The 17,286-nt window shown below is 37.9% G+C and overlaps 1 protein-coding gene across 3 annotated transcripts in view; it reads right to left on the bottom strand.

The window, feature by feature from the left end:
* The window catches only part of Eps8 (epidermal growth factor receptor pathway substrate 8), a 106,584-nt gene that overhangs the window by 14,334 nt on the left and 74,964 nt on the right, over window positions 1-17,286 (bottom strand). For all 3 annotated transcript variants that reach the window (XM_004626096.3, XM_023709542.1, XM_023709543.1), the window contains 3 exons: window positions 14,287-14,420; window positions 7,625-7,733; window positions 6,192-6,335 (listed from right to left, as the gene is read on the bottom strand). In XM_004626096.3, the coding sequence (XP_004626153.1) occupies window positions 6,192-6,335; window positions 7,625-7,733; window positions 14,287-14,420 (387 nt within the window). The remainder of the gene's footprint in view (window positions 1-6,191; window positions 6,336-7,624; window positions 7,734-14,286; window positions 14,421-17,286) is intronic.

Raw genomic sequence — 17,286 nt, forward strand, 5'->3', positions numbered from 1 at the left:
TATCTAGATTTATAAAATTTACCATAGATTACACTACAGGATAAACAGCATGGAGCATTTCATCTGAGACTATTTGAGTCTTAAGAGTGTCATGTTAAAATGTTATAATATAGGGTTCATTTTCTTACACTTTAAAAGAATGTAATTAGGGTCTATTAAAGTGTACTGCTTTTTTAAAATAGCTAATTTTACAGAAGGGGGGGTGTATATTCATGGCCTGGTTCTAGCAGGCTTTGGTTTTGAACTTGAAAGCAGTCTAAACAGAACATTTTCATAATTGTGCACATGGGTACGCTGGGCAGTAATTATATACTTTAGGGTGGTTTCCACAAAAAATGTTTAGGAAAATGTCAGTGCATGAGGCAGAAAAAAAGTATCCATCCTCAAAGTCAAATATATGGAGATAGAGAATGAAAGAGTGTTTACCAGGGGTCCCCACGGGGGCACTAGAGAAAGGAAAAAGGTAGATGAAAGTTGTATGATAAGAAAGAACACACATGGCTCCTGAACAGGTAGGAGGATCCAACGCACTACATGAGCGCATCTTGTGCTCAGGAGTTTCCCCAAGTGAGAAGACTATAGCTGGTCATGCCACGCAGTGAGATTTCTATGCATGATGGCTGTGTTGACTACTGCACACTCAACTACACTGTATAACGTGTCATATACCTTAAACGCAATACAATTTGCTTAACCAACAGAAGAAGGTAACGATCCTTGTCCAAAACCCTGCCTTGCCTTAATGAGCAGTCTTTTTTAGAATAACTTTTAAAATGCTAATTTTAAAGGATTGAATATTATCAAAAAGTGGATCTGGTTGGAAGAGTATGAAGGAGTAACTATTCCTTTAGAGAAGGATGGTCACAGGGTAGGCAACTGAGAAAGGCCCTGTCTCAAAACAAAATTTCAAAGTTCAAAAAAGCCTAGGGATGGATTAGCTCAGTTCAAAGGTCCTGGGTTCTATCCCCAGTACTTCACAAAGAGAGAGCAATCTTCTCTATCTTTGCCAAGCACATCTGCAGCCCTGCATTGAGCTGAAGCACACGTAACATGGGCTGAAGTTAGTCATATCAGTGATTTAACAGTCGCCTCTAGAAAATACATCTGGCTTTAAATCAGGGTTGTTTAAACATGTACACAGAAAACAAGAGGACTCTATAGCTCAAGTGGAGGACAGAGATCATGTAACTAGAGCCCTTCTACTTCACAGCCAGACAAATTGGCACACAGAACAATCAAATGCTGCTGTCTTTAAGGCCATGCAGTTAGCTAGGAGCAGGACTAGGGTCAGAACCTTCATCTACCAACACACAGGCGAGGCTTCTCCCATAGTCTCATAATCAGGAGCAAATAGATAACATGGAAAACTTGGTGTGGGATTCACAAGACCAGAAAGACTGGAGATCCATAATTATTTGTATCTTGGTAGAGTAAAATTAACAATAACAGTAAAAAAAAAAAACCCACATTCATTTAATATTTAACAATAACTAAAATACTTCTTTAGGCCACTGGCTATATTAGAAATAATAGCAGGGAGGAAGTAGATCCTGCTGCTGGTTGAGAGCATGACAATCTCTGTGGACAAATGGCAATTCTGGTGATGACCATCATGGTACTAGATGCCTAAGAATCAAGTCAAGAGAAACAGAGGGGACTATTGGTAAGTCAGTCATAGGTACAGAGAAAACACCTTGAAGATCTATATGTTGCCCTGTTCTATAACAATTTCTTTTCCCTCCTTCCCTCCCTCCTTCCCTCTCTCCCTTCCTTCCTTCTTTCCTTCTTTCCTTCATCTTACTTCCTTTTTTTTCCATCCGTCATTTGTTTGAGGGGGTACTGAGAGGAACCCAGGGCCTTTGCTCTGAGCTACATCCTCAGCTTTTCTTTAATTTTAAATTCTGAGGCACAGTCTACATCACCAACTCACCCAGGCTGGGCTTGAGTGACTGCTTCAGCCACCCAGAGCACTTGGGATTATGGGATGTATCATCCTGCAAGGCTAGCAATTGTTTTTAATCAAAAGACAGCATTCCACCAAAATCTTCCAAAGCATTTCGGTCCTTTTCCGTGTGGTTTCATTTAATCTTTCTTTACAAAAATGGTGCATATCTTTTATAAATTCTTTAGTAGTTTCCTCTCTTTTATTTTTAAAACTTGTTAAACCATGAGGGAACACATTAGGTGGAAATATCTGTCTGTAGTGAGCTGTTAAAAATCACTCCAAATGTGAGGATACTAAACAGCCTGGACTCTCAGGGACATCAGGTGGCAATTCAACAACACCTAGTCACTGCTGGTGCCAGGTATGAGAACCCCTGCCATCTGAAAGAATTGCTGAGCAAAATGTGAGAACAATTGGCAAAGGGTGCACTTGAGCCCTTTGTCCAGGGACTGCCAGGATCTGAACGTAATTCTTCTCTCTGAGAAATGTGAGTGGATTAAAAACCAGAGTCCATTTAAAAAATCCCCAGTAACCTGCAGAAGTTGCATGGAAATAGTTTACATCCCCGGCTTCTATTTCCACTGTGTACACAGTGTCCACTTTTTAGTGAATCATACAACTTGAGCTATTTGCTGAAATGACAACATGAAAGAATGGGTGAGATACAAGACATAGATACATGAGGCAAGAATCTAATTCTAAAAATTATGATGATCAGCTATGATGGAGCTGTTATCATGTAAGGTAAAGCTCTTCAGAGAAAATGTCAGTTTAGCCACTGATAAGAGTAAAAACTTACATGTTTATGCAAAAAGAAATAAAGTTTTATAAACCATATTCCCCAGAGGAGTAGAGCACACAGAGCACAGGTTCCAAGTTCAGAGGACTGGGCTCCCATCCTAGTAGTTAGCTCGCTGTTATATCCCTGGCCCCTATGGGAGATGTGCCTGTGTCACAGAGTCGCTGTGGAAATTAAATGCATCAGTCTTTGTGAAGTGCTGGAATGCCTGCTGCAGCACGTGCCTGGCCACAGGCATCATCTGCTCCAAGTGCAAGGCCACTACTCCCTGAGCATGGCAGCCAGCGTCACCAGTGAATCATTAGGCAGCTGGCTGCAGTGCGTCACCGGAGCCTGAACATTTTTGCAGGAAGAAGTTTCTGTGTTTGTTATCAGTGGACAGAGGAGATAGGTGAGAGAGAGCAAAGGGCATGGGTTGTATCTGAAGAGAAGAAGAGTTAACACAGCAGCATAAGGTGATGGGAAGAGCCATAGTGGAGGGTGACTTGGGGACCTCGTGCCTAGCAGTAGATTTTTAGGGAGGATCGGCCCCGAGCTATGCTTTCTATAGATCCGTCAATTAAACACAAGGTGCTGCTGGCACTCAATAAATATTGGTGTAATATGTGAAAGAAAAGATGAATAAGACATGATTTGGAACCCAAATCAGTTTAATAAGGCAAGGCTTTTGGGGATCATTGGAATCTACATAAATGTGGTTGTACCTTTATTATTATCATGAACTAAGTGGCAAGAGTTTTCTTTAAATATTTTAGATCGAGGTATCTGTGACACTACTATAATATAAAAATGGCTAGCATATATCTCCAAGAATGTCTTCTTTTCCATCTTACCCTGTTATTTTTTTAAACTGGTATATTTTGAGAACAGGAATCCTCTTTAGAGCAGGATTTGTGTCAGACCTCAGATAGCAGATTGTCAAGTTTACTTATTAAAATTTTGTAAGATCTTGGTGATTTTGTTGGGCTCAGCCCAAAGTTTTCAAGAGGTGTTGAAAAGCAGATTGCTTTTTAATAAGTTTTAAAAGCAGGGTTTTCAATCTAAACACTACACACACTCAAACACACACACACAACTGCTAAACACATTTCTACATGTATCACTGCATTCAGAGTTGCATAGAAAAATTTTCAGAAGACAATGAGACAGTGTCAAATAGTTTAAAAGAAAGTAGCCAAACTAAGCAATCCTCAAAAGGACCACAAGTTTCCATTTATACAAAGTAGCAAAACAAACCCCTGAAACTTGTGAGCACTCAAAGAAAAAAAAAAAAGAATTCTTGGTTGTGCCAAAAGTTGACAAAAACATTAAGCAAGGATCCGTTAAAGAAACGATGAACAGATTTTACGTTTTTCAAGATTTCTTTCTTCCTGTCATAGTGTACTAATTGGTTTGGTTCCATTTTAGACAGATGTGAGCTTTAAACAGAAAATCAACTTATAGCTCAAGCCAAGAATCAGAATTGGATTAAAAAACTTGACTAGTGAATGAGAAAAGGGAAGAAATACTGGGTTCTTATTGAGGAGATCCCAGTGAAGGAAGGCACTTAGAATTTATTTGTAAGGTTAAGCATCTATTTTTTTTGAGTTTGCCTATTCCTAGGAACTATGCACAAAGGCAAAAACATATTTAATTATTGTTTGTAATTCATGGCTTCTGCTCATACATGACATTATTTACCATGATACTTTCATATCCTTTGTGAATGGTGCTTATTATAGCTTCATAAGTATTAAACATTAAAGCAACCTATATATCCCAAGGAGGTATGGCAGATATTCCGTCGCTGTTCAAGGATGAGGAAAGAAAATGAAGATCTTCACAGGAAAAAAAAATGAAGATCTAGCATTTGTGAAGCAGCCTGAAGCCTACAGTATATCAGGTCAAACTCAGAAAGTAGGAATTTAAGAAATAAAAAGTACAAAACCTAAGTTAGAAGATAAATTCACTTCAAACACTCATGGGCGATGGAGCAGGTCATACCTTGAATAACTCAAACTCCTTCTTTGGCATCAGTAGCTGATGACAAATGATGAACACAAAATAAATACACAGTACATACGCACATCAGACCCAGCAAAACACAACCACAGCAAACAGAATTTCTGTTGCCATGACTTTAGGTTATCAATATGTAGAAGCTAGGCACTGGTTATTTTAGGTGTCTGCGCGGCTCAAGGATTCTAACAAAAACAATCCTCTGGCCAGAAGCAGGATCTCCATTGAGCCCTGGCATTTCTAGGCATCAGCAACTTATCTTGGCAGCAGAAGTCTGACCACAGTTCTAGGTCTGAACAATCTAGTATTTTCCAAGCCCAGACCTAGCATAAAAATGAACCATTTTACTCTATATTCTATGGAGTTTCTACAGGAATCCATCACACTATCAGGGAGTCGTGATCTTTTTTCAAGACTCTGGAAACAGAAAAAATTCTTCCAGGGGAATAAGAAGGCTTCCAGGTTCCTGCTGGTCCACAGGAGAGTCCTTTGTACGAGGTCTCACTGTCTAGTGCCCCTCTCAGGTCTGAAACCCCAAGGGCTTGGCAGGAAGTGAATGCAGGTGTCACAGTTAGTGAGATGAATGGGGTCACTGAGTATGGAAATGTGGCACGGACCTACAGAAGTATTCCATGATCAAGAAAGGAGAGCCTGATCTAGCAAATCCATATCACAAATATATTTTAACCCTAAATTCAAGAGAGGAAAAATGTTATAACCCAACTACATATATATACTCATGCATTAACATGCAATGAGTGCCCATTCACATGTTTAGTGGCAGGACACTCAAGAGATGCTTAAGGCAGGGCCAGCCAAATAGCTCAGTGGATTAAAGTGCCTGCTTAGGCAGACACAGGGGCCGGGAGTTCAATCCCAGGGCCTGCCATGCCAGCTCCGCCCCCTGGGGCATGCTGAGACAGCGATTGAGACTGGGCATGGTGGTGTGTGCACCTGTAATCCCAGCACTTGGGAGGCTCAAAACAGGAGAATCACCATAAGTCTGATCTACACAGTGAGACCCTGTAGACCCTGTCCTAAAATATGGGGTGGGGGAAGAGATGCTGAAGACAAAACTGGTAAAACTGACAAACTACAGCACACGCCTGCCACCCTTCCACGGCCACCCTCTGTCCTGCAGGAGGTGACCAGGGCAGAGGAGTACTGTGGGTAACGAGACAGGTATGCCGTTCCTGACAATGTCAGAAATGTTAGGGGAGAAAACCATTCGGAAAAGCAGTTATTTAGTGCTGACCATTTTGAAACATTTCTTGAAATAAATTAGAAAGTATATGTATCATTCTTCACTATGTCTCCCACCACTGATTTCAACTGTAAGACCAACTCAATCACAAAATCATGAATATGCAAAAGTTATTTAGATTCTGTTGGTGAGTGATGGATTTGAGAATCAGTAAGTACTAAGTGTTGCTAAGAAACTGTGATTACCTGTATGGTGTGTGTGTAAGGCGGATCGGCACGCCCTAAGCCAGATTCTGGAGGTCTCACGATATCCAGGATGTTATTTGGCACAAACCCAGAGTCTCCACTTGCATTTCGAACTTTCCACCATTGTTTTCTATCATCAAGTATCTGTGAGGAAAGGAAGGCACCATTTCCATAAGAAAGCCCACCTACGAATGAAGCTCAGTTTTCAATTGTAGACTTCAATATTCTTTTTTTCCATTTCTGATGGGTGGGCATATGTATTTTTTTTATTAAATGGATCACAGAAATTAAACTGAGAATTACATGTACTAGCATAGAATATGCATAACAGCAGTGAATCTACCCAGCATCCCTGTCACCTCCCCAGAACACATCTCCATTATTTGAGGTACATATAGGCCAATAAAATGACACCCTGAGAACTATTTCATACTGTTTCTACTTTGCCATGGAAAAATGAAAAAATCATTTTTTTAACAAAATGTACTCAATTATTCATCTTATCGATTCAGTAAGATAAACTCTTAGTTATAACCCAAGACAGAGATTTGGGTGCCATAGCAAACTATTCCTAATATCATTAGCTCATAAAATGCTGTGTACATTTTGTAAGCATACTAGAAGAAAAAAAAAAAAAAGGTTTGTATGCTAATATCTATCATCTAAGCAACTACATCAAGGACAGCAATGTGTAATACTACAACCATGCTTGAATACCTGTCATCTTGGTCTTCTAAATGTGTACTGTTTCTAATATCGTATCAATTATTACTATACTCTCTTTAAAATAAATGTTTAAAAAAGGTAAAGAAAAAAGGGAGACAATGAAAATTTAAGGTTCCATGAGAGCAAGTAGTAACATGCAATCATATGTTCTATCTTACATAACTATATCTGTTACTCTGAGCAACAGAAAATAGATACTATATTAACTATTGTTAATCAGCTATTCTTGTTTTGAAAATCTGAAACATATTTATTGTACGCTACTCTGTTTCTGTCTTTGTTTCTGATTTTTGTTCTTGCTTTTTGTTTTTACTCTTGGAAATGAAATTAAAAATAAATCAGTACAGCTGATCATTTCTGCTCTAAGAAAAATAAAAAATAAAATTAGGGTATTGTGCTACGTCTAAATCTGAATTGACAACTAGCCTTGGTTCCAAAATGAATAAAGCCCCAAAAAAGAGAAGGCAATACTGTAAGACAAGAAATCCCTCATATTCTAGTTTCTATGTGTGCTCATGGAGCCATTACAAGGTCAGCTAAATTAATAAAGCAACTACTCCTGCTAAATGTACATACTCATTCACTGTATTCTTAGGCATAATATAAAGAATGATTTCTTGACCTCATCATTTCTTTCAGGAAGGCTTAGCAAGAGAAATAAACTAGATTCACTTTGCTAAGAGTAGAAAAAAGTGAAATTGTGTTACCTCCAAAATATCATCTTTTAGAACCGAGAGCTCACTGTTATTCCTTGCCATAAAGTCGTACTTGGATTTGGCATATTTCTTGGGTTGTGTTTTGAGTGGGTCATAATTTCTATAAAAATAAAGAAGATTATCATTCTGCCAGCTCTTTCTACAGGTTGAAAACAAAAGCAAACATTAAGGCATTCCAAATCCTACCAGAACACTTTTTGACAAATTAGTCGATGTTAGCTTTATTATGTTTTACAGAATGTGACAATATAAAGAACTTCAGAGTTCATACTATGAAAAAAGAATACACTTAGGCTAAGGCAAAAACAAATCATAGAAAATCATAAGGCTGGCTGCTACTGAGGAAGATCCAGAATCCAAACCCAGGAACTCTATCTGGTAAATACACATACTGGATATTGTTTCCTTCATCATCATGTTCTACTACAAAATAATAAGGATAATATTTTTTGTAAAAGTAATAGAGACTCAACTGCCTATGTTATAGGGTAATAATATCATTAAGCTTCTCTTCTGGAAAGTTAACAACATAAGTTTGCAGACCAAAAATCAAAAAAAAAGAAGGGCTGCAACATTTGGCCCTAGCCTTCCAAGGTCAGTAAGGACTCAGCACATAGGAGAACCTATAATATCATGTAACTCAATTGTGTCCAAAATTTTCTGATCAAGGAGATTATGGGGCCACAGAGGAAAGTGATCGGTGATATGGAGTGGAGTGTGCCTAAGGAGAGTCACATGGAGAGAAAACATTCTCTCAGGCTTTCACAAAGAGCAAACTGGTCAAGCAATGGCCATGACTCATCCACATGGCTGACACTGACAAAGGATCTACAAACTGCGGTACAGGGTTTCAGGCTAAATCCTGAGGGGATTTAACTGACCTTGTCAGATACAAAAGTTACATTTCTTGTTATATAGTTCTTGCTTTATCTTAGTCTTAACCATCCAGCAGAAAAGTATAAAAATGAGTTATAAAAAGTAAAGCTATATTAATATGCTGTGCTATAAAAGGCTCAAGTCAACTTTTGACATTGCCAGTCCTACGGATAACCCACTACTATTATGGATGTCTGGTCTAGATTGGATTATTTTGCTGAATTCACACACCTACAGTATTTAAATGGCAAGAGAATACCCATCTCTGACAAAACTAATCAAAACAAGGGGATACAAAGAAAGGAACATTTTGTATCTGTATATACAAAATAGTTAGGATAGCTATACAGCTACTTTTTCTGAATTCAACGAGAAGACAGATTTGTATTAATAGTGTTTGGACAGGATGTCATGTCTGCATCTTATACTATGAATAACCACTACGAAGACAATAATATACAATGTATTAATAACTGAAACTGTCTATTAATCAGTTTTGAAACTGTTTCATTGCTGTTTCTCAATAAAATTCATAGAAAAACTAATGGAGACTTAAGATTATTTCCATATAAGTGGAATTTATGTTCTATGTCAACTTAATTAATCTAAACAATATCTGTTAACCAAATAAATATATATTTTTAAAAATATGACTAGATGCCAATTTTTAAGAAAGCTCTAGCCAGTTATGCAAATCATAAGGGAAGGTGTGCATTAAGGATAATACTTCAAAATAAATAAGTAAATGAAAATGTAATTCACTGCAAACTTTTAGGAATACTAAGAATCAATGTGGCCTATTTTTTTAAAATGAAAACTCTTTAGTAAGACAAATATCAGACTAGGGGAACAGCTCAATGGTAGAACACTTGACAAGTGGTGGGACAGACACCCTGAATTTGATCACCGTAAACCAAACAAAACAGAAACAGAAACAAAACCCCATTACCTCTTCTAATTATTAAACCAGTGTTACAAAGATTTAATAATCTAATAGAAACTTAATAGTCTAATAGACATTTTACATATAACAATGTTAGTATTTTCTTCAGAGGATTCAATAATAAATTATTTCAGCATTTATTAATTTTATCCCCAAACATCCTGAATTTACACCCCCACATTAATTTACACATTACTATAAGAGAAAGAAAATAGAGACTAAAAACGTTTGGTATCCTGCCCTAACAACTAGTCATTCCCGTGGCCTACCACACTCTAGATCCACCAGGACTGTGGGAGAACAACTGTGGTATCTATCATTAAAGGCGTTGCTTATAGATATTTCCTTATAGATTTCCCTTATAGATATTTGTCATCTCTTAGACAGCAGCTCCACTGGAGAAGGGAACAGCAAAAAGGATCAAGGACAACCTGTGCTACCTATTGGCTATTTCTGTTATATTAAAAAAAAAAAGGTAGCAAAATGAAATGATGTTTACTAATTATTTTCTATTAGTAATGCAAATTTAAAACCTATGTTCAATGTAATCCCCACCCTTCTTGGAATCATTTTGGTTTTAACTTCAGATATTTATAGAAATAAGTTATTTCTATATTTATATATCAATATACATTTACATATACAGTGGTATTTAAGTTCACCAACTTTTTTTGGGGGGGAAACAATTTCATTTACAAACAAGCATTTGGGAAAATTTTGCTTTTGTCTGCAAATTCTACATCAGGCGACAAACATGACCATGGCCATCTTTCTGACATGAACAGGAACATGGCCTTTTTCTTCCCCAAACCATGGAACAAATCAAGTGTGTGAATCGAGGCACCAGTGTATAGTGTTTTAGCACTTGCACATGTATGTGGTTTACAATCCGTTTTTTATCCTCTGTAGAATAAGCCTGGATATGACACTGCTTGCAGCTATCAATTGGAAAATTATACACTGCAATTTTTCAGATAAACCAAAGTTTCCTAAGAAACCTACAATGTATCAGAACAGAGGCATCTGTGTTTCTGATTTGTAATAATAGATATGTGGCTTGATATAAACCAGATGTAGAGAGAGCAGGAATCTGAGACTATTTCTAAAAATCTAATTACATCTGAATAGCAGTAAACGATAATCTTTTGAAGGTGAAGGCTCTAAATTCAACAAATGACATGGTGATTTCACTAAATAATGAACATGTTTCATATAGTACCTACATAATCTGTCATATAATAAAGTACAAGGTTAATGATAAGAATTATAGAAGCAAATTCCACAGCTCTCTGTATTTGATACCCTACCAGAACTTTCAGATAATTTTTCAAGTTCTGACAAATTTTCTTAGCAATTCTGAACGTTAATGACCCATATATCCATGATCCTAGCTCCTACTAAACCCAGCTGAGAGATGGGAACCACCAGGGAACCAGAAACATGCAATCTATTCAGTACTCACTGTGTTGCTTAAAAATTCTTCTGGGGCAGCTACATTTTGACCACTATCAGTGTACTGTCCCATCATGGAATTTTCTGTACTATATTCTGCTTAAATTCCCTGTTTGTCAAAGATTACTGAAAGGATCTTTACAAAACCCCAGCCTTCTCTGAATTTGGGAGAAAGTGTGGGTAAAACATACTACAGTGTCCCCCAGTCAGGCATGGTCGTGCATGCTGGCCTCCACTCAGTAGGAGTCTGGGCAGGAGGGCTGCAAGTGTTGGGCCAGCTTGGGCAACTTAGCTGTCCTATGTCTCAAAACAAAACAAACAAACAGGGCTGCAGGTGTAGCTCAGATTCAAGGCCCTAGCTTTAATTCCCAGTATTACTCCCTCCCCCCCACCCAAAAAAAGAAAGAAAAAAAAAACAGTATCTTTCACATCTCCTCTCCCACACTATATAATGTTCCATGAGACATATAATTTTGAGACTTTAAAAAATAGGATAAGCACTCTTTACCCTAATGATCTGATACATACTTTTTTTTTTCTCTAAGGATAGCAAATGATTATATTTCTGGGGTTTTGTTTTGTTTTGTGTTATCTTGTTTTTTGCTGACAGCCAGGAATCTCAGAGACAAACTTGCAACTCAGTCATAATGTCAACCTATATACTTGACAAATTTTATTTCTTATCCCAAGTCTAAATTTCTTTCTGTTTTTTTCTTTTTTTGTGCCAGGAATCAAACTCAGGACCTTGCACTTGCCAGGCAGATGCTACACTACTGAGGTATATCCCTGAACCCCTAACTCTTAAATTTCTTAATTCTATATTATATTTCAAAATTAAATTTTTAATAAAAACACTATCTTACCTGCATCTAATTTAAGTGACCTGCATAATTCCACTTAGAAAGTTGATAGTGTACACAGCTACAAGTAAGTCAGTGAAACAATGGCACACATCCCTAATACTCTACAAAGACCATAAGGATCAAGATAAACTTTTAAAAGACATCATGAGAAGGGCCAGCCAGATAGCTCAGTGGACTAAAGTGCCTGCTTAGGCAGAGCACAGTGCCAGAGTTCAATCCCCAGTGTGCTGTGTCAGCCCCTACCCCGGCGATGAGATGGCGACTGAGACTGGGCATGGTGGTGCATGGCTGTAATCCCAGCGCTTGGGAGGCTGAAAGCAGGGGAATCACTACAAGTCCAATCTGTGTAGTGAGACCCTGTAGATCCTGTACTAATTAAAAGAATAAAAATAAAAACTAAATAAATGAACTAAAAGACATCGTGAGAAGCTTCACCAAATAAATGTCAGAAGTTAGTGTATCAGTAATAGTTCATCTCCTAGATTTGCAAGTGGTCATAGAAGTAGTAGGGTTGGATACACTATCACACTACCATGCACTTCTTCAGTCATTTAACTAATCTAATACATTCACTGAGTGATGACAGTGTGCTACAAAAGCATGTTCCACTTTCCACTAGCAATGTCTACTGCAACACTGAACACACACCAAGTGTAGCTAAGTGGCCTTCTGAATGGGAAACATCCTACCCTGTAGGAGCAACAGAGCACAAAGAAAAGGTAAGGACTACTGATCTGAAATAATCTCTAGAATATCGAGATCTAAGATGGAAGGAAAGAAGAAAGAAAATATAGGGTGAGTAGTCAATCACGAATTTCAGTAAAACAATGTTTTGGCTCTAAAACAGACCTTCACTGTATGTACGATAACTAATTATGTAGTTATTTACATGGTGGTATTTTCAAAACACGTTATCCAGTGCTGACTTTTGTTACTTGATTTAATGTTATTAGTGCCCTTAGAGCAACACCTGTATAATTTCCATGCTAATTACTTAAGCATTATTTCTTTGTCACATCTGACCACAAACAAAACAAAACAAAACAAAAATTGTAAATCACACCATCCTCAGAATCTAACCAGAAAAGACTATACTAAAAATAAAGGTCATGCAAAAGTCACAGTCGTTCAAGATCAGAAAGTTCTAGAACAAGTTCTCTGCTTCACCTGAACAGCTCTCTTAAAACCCCACTGCCAATTTTTCACTTTTTTCTCTTTCTTGGCTTATGTGCTGATTTTTACATAAGCCTCTTGCTACAAAATAAGACCAAAAGAAAAAAGTGAACCCATTTGAGTTCCTTTATTTCTTTTCCATCTCAATTCTCCATCTCTGACCATATTACCTTCTAGAGATAAAAATACAACAAAATATAAAGCTGTACAGTAAAGATAAAGTGCAACAAGATGACCAGGCATGCAAACATTCAGTTACACCAAGTTCAAATATTTCTATCTCAAGGAGGGTTGGTTTGCTTTTGTTGGAAAGGAAAACATGGAAATTGCTGCCTTTAAAAGCTACAGAGCTGGAAAGCTCTTTAGAGCCCATCTAGTGTACACTAATAAAAAAAAGTTTTAAGATAATTCTTTCTTCTTAAGATTGACAAATTTTTGTCAGAAGTATCTCCTACAAAAAGAGAAAGTCAGAGCCGGGCATGGTGGCTCATGCCTGTGATCCCAGCACTTAGGAAGCTGAGGCAGGAGAATCATTGTGAGTTCGAAACCAGCCTGGGCCACAAAACGAGTTCAAGATCAGACTAAACTGCAGAGTGAGACCCTGTCTCAAAAAGACAGGGAAGGTCATCCAAAGGCATTTGCATTAAAGGAGAATTACAGACTGGAAATGCAAACATCTTTTGTTCATCAAAGTAAGTTCTTGGGCTGGGGATATAGTTGAGTAGAATAAGCGCTTGCCTGCCAAGCTCAAGGGCCCGAGTTCAATCCCCAGTTCCACAGAAAGAAAGAAAGAAAGAAAGAAAGAAAGAAAGAAAGAAAGAAAGAAAGAAAGAAAGAAAGAAAGAAAGCAAAGCAAAGCAAAGCAAAGCAAGCTAGCTCTGTAAGAGAAAAACTAGAACTTCATCAAATCATGAAAAGAAATGGCAATGGAATACCCATCTCTGACAAAACTAAACACGAAGGGGGATATAAATGGGGCCATTTTGTACCCGTATATACAAAACAGTTAGGATAGATATACAGCTACTTTCTCTTAACTCAACGAGAAGAAAGATTCGTTCTAATAGTATCTGGACAAGATATCATGTCTGCATCTTGTACTATAAATAACCACTATGAAGTCAAAAATATGCAATGTATTAATTATTGTAACTGTCCTACTAACCTGTTTTGAAACTGTCTCATAGCTATTTATTTCTCAATAAAATTAAAAAATAAATAAATGAATGAATAATATGTAAAAAAAAACTTTGAAAGAGGGGGCAGACAACAGGGATGCTGTTCCATTAGTGCTAAATCTCAGACAGCTGCGCACTACTCTCCAGACGGAGGCCACTGTACGTTACCTGTCCGCATGGCGATTAGGAGTTGGCTTATAAGCAGCAGCAGTGTCCACTTGGTCCACATGGGGCCCTCTTGGGTAGATGCTGTTATTGAACGCATATGGGTCGGCTGGAGGGTACTCCGACGCACTGGAGTGCTGAAGGACAGGGAAGGGAAGATGAGAGAACCACCAAGCCCACCTACAGAAGCACCCAAAACGCTTGGAATGAGCACGCACAGTCAAGAATTCTCCACTAAATATAAAACACTTTCATTTTCAAACAATTGCCTATTATGTTATTCAAATGAAATGGGGGTGGTACCTTTTGGTCAGAAAATCCTATATAAGAAAAATAATTAGTGCAAAGGCCAAGGCTTAATTCTAAAAATAACCAGGTATAAAAGCAGTATCTTCCTTCATGAGAAATTTCAGGAGTAGATGATTTAGTATCATATGATTTATAACACCAATATCCAACAAAATTGGTGGCAAGAAGAAAAATCTTTAACTTTTGCTCCTTACATTTAAGATACACATTTATAGCACTCTAGTAAAGTGAATATTGTCACTGAGAATCCTTTGAACTTTACATATTAGACTTATAGGAAGTCATTCATCTTATTTTCAAATTTTACAAAGAACATCATTTATAATTTTTATAAGTGACAGCACTATTATCAGATATACTGTTAAGGGAAGGGCCAAAACCATAGATACATTGATTCTGACAGGAAAGCATCCAGGATAAGACACTGTTGAATCATATCATCTCTACAGTTTGCACAGTGAAGACTGAGCTCTCTGGGGACGCCACTGAGAGAAGGGGCTAAGATTCTTGCACTCTTTGAGCACCATAGTTTCAAAGTCATCAAGGACAAGCATACATACTGGGAGGAAAACAACAATGTCACATACAAGACTCCTGCAATTTCCTTACATAAAATGAACGATGGGAAAATGTTGGTAGATGCTAAATCTTTTGAACTCTGGTATTTCAACTGTTTATGAATTCCTTGGGGTGAATTACTTGAAGTTGGAAAAGTTTCAGAAAAGGCTTAGATAGCTACTATAGCTAAGGACGAAGTTGACAGAGGGCTGAATTAGTCCAGACAGAGCAGAGGGTGTGTCCCTGGTGGCCCAGAGTTGGTGACAAAATACCCATGTTACACTATGCCCTCGGAATGGACAGCTGGATGCCACACTGTCCTTTACACATGGACACAGATAATTTTCAGACATTTAAATATCTGAGCTCATTTAATTCAGTTTATTATTTACCTTGGAGTGAACACACACTCAGTGTGATTAGACAATGTTCTTATTATAGGGTGTTCCAAAGGAGGCCAAGAAATCTCGCGAGTCATTACCACACTTTTGCCTAGTTCTGAACACAGTCCAGCAAGGTCGGCCAGGTCAGCCATTGTGAAATCATTAGCTCCCAAGGGTGACAGGGAACTAGGGCAGGGTAGGGAGTGACAATGGCAGATGCCTAACTGTGCAAACCACACACCCCTGCAGAGGGCTGCTGTGGGTTCTGGGGCAGTCAGGGCATGGGGACAGCCACCTACATTTCTCACTATGTACCAACTTGCCTTTTAGTTCTGAACACAATCACCTGATATTGACTTAGCTGTGGCTCGTCCTAAATGTATTTATTATAGTAGCAATAAAATATAATAAAGTCCCTCTTGTAGGGATGATTACATTTTTCATGCATTTTAAATCACCACTACCTGACCTCTTTTCCAACAAAGGTCAGGGTCTAAAATCCCCTAGAATGGCTAGCAGGAGTTTTTCATTTTTTTTAACCTTCTAATAACCACTTTCATCATTAAATGGAAAACACTTTCCAACAGGAAAATGATAACTTGTTACAAGAAAGGCTTCTCAATAATTCCTCTTCTAAAATTGCTTATTCAGTGAAAATGGACGGACATATTCTGGAGCCTAGAACACAGTTCTTTCTCTTCAGATACACAAATTGAAAAGGAGCACACAGAAGTTAACTTCTGAGCATACATTGTAAAGCAAACATTTTAAAATTTAAGATGTGAATATTATAAGCAGGAAATTTTTGTGAGTTGAAAGTAGCTGTAACTTAGCAACAGAAAATATATTATAATTTCACAATTGATTACATTTTTTCCTGCAGAAAAGGTGCTCTCCAAATGGGAAGAAAACTCACAGTGAAGAGGCCTGAACTCTAAAGCACAGTCAAGGACATCCGCTTGCCAGCCCATGCTCAGGGGGGTGAGCTCACCTGAATTACACAGAGAGAGAAGAACGCCACCTCTTCCCCTCTCCGTGGCCACAGGAAAGAAAAATTGTGCATGGGCAGACAGTACTTTCAGAGCAGTACGTTGGTTTTTATAAAGTCAGGATTTAATCAATTTTCTATTTTATTGTCCCAAGAACAGCACCTCGAGGGACCAATTTTAAGAAATTTGATTTACATAAATGCTTAATAGTGGCCACAGGACGAAGCTGCTATGACTCAGTAAGTCATTCCTTCACGTCCTCGTATTTGTCACATTACAAATATCTGTGGCAATACGAGAACATGAATTTAAGGAATTAAAGAGCACAAATAGAACTTCGGGGGCACAATTTGCCGTTTCTTTGCAAACTAGACCTCATTTAATTCCTCAGTTTCTGATCATCCAATTTGGAGTTGGTTCAGCTTTAATTACTGTTCAGTTTTCTTTTCCAATAGGATAAAAAGAGACAAGAAAAGCCATTTTTAGGGGATATGACAAGGTACTATACTCAATTTTATTCTTTGAATTTGCACCCCAATTTAGCTATACTCTAAGACTTAGTAAATATCTCAAGGATACATTATCTTTTGTGATTTTCTGAGGATATAATTTGAGTCTGAAGACAAGTATAGAAAAAGCTTTTGGTCCTGCAGCCAAGTTGACAAGACTCCAGAGGTTTAGAACCAGACAAAGGAAAAAGAAGAAGAAGAGGAGGAGGAGGAGGAAGAGGAGGAGGAGGAAGAGGAGGAGGAGGAGGAGGAGGA

Source organism: Octodon degus, unplaced genomic scaffold (assembly GCF_000260255.1).
Source record: "Octodon degus isolate 3935 unplaced genomic scaffold, OctDeg1.0 scaffold00012, whole genome shotgun sequence".
NCBI classification, from domain to species: Eukaryota; Metazoa; Chordata; class Mammalia; order Rodentia; family Octodontidae; genus Octodon; species Octodon degus.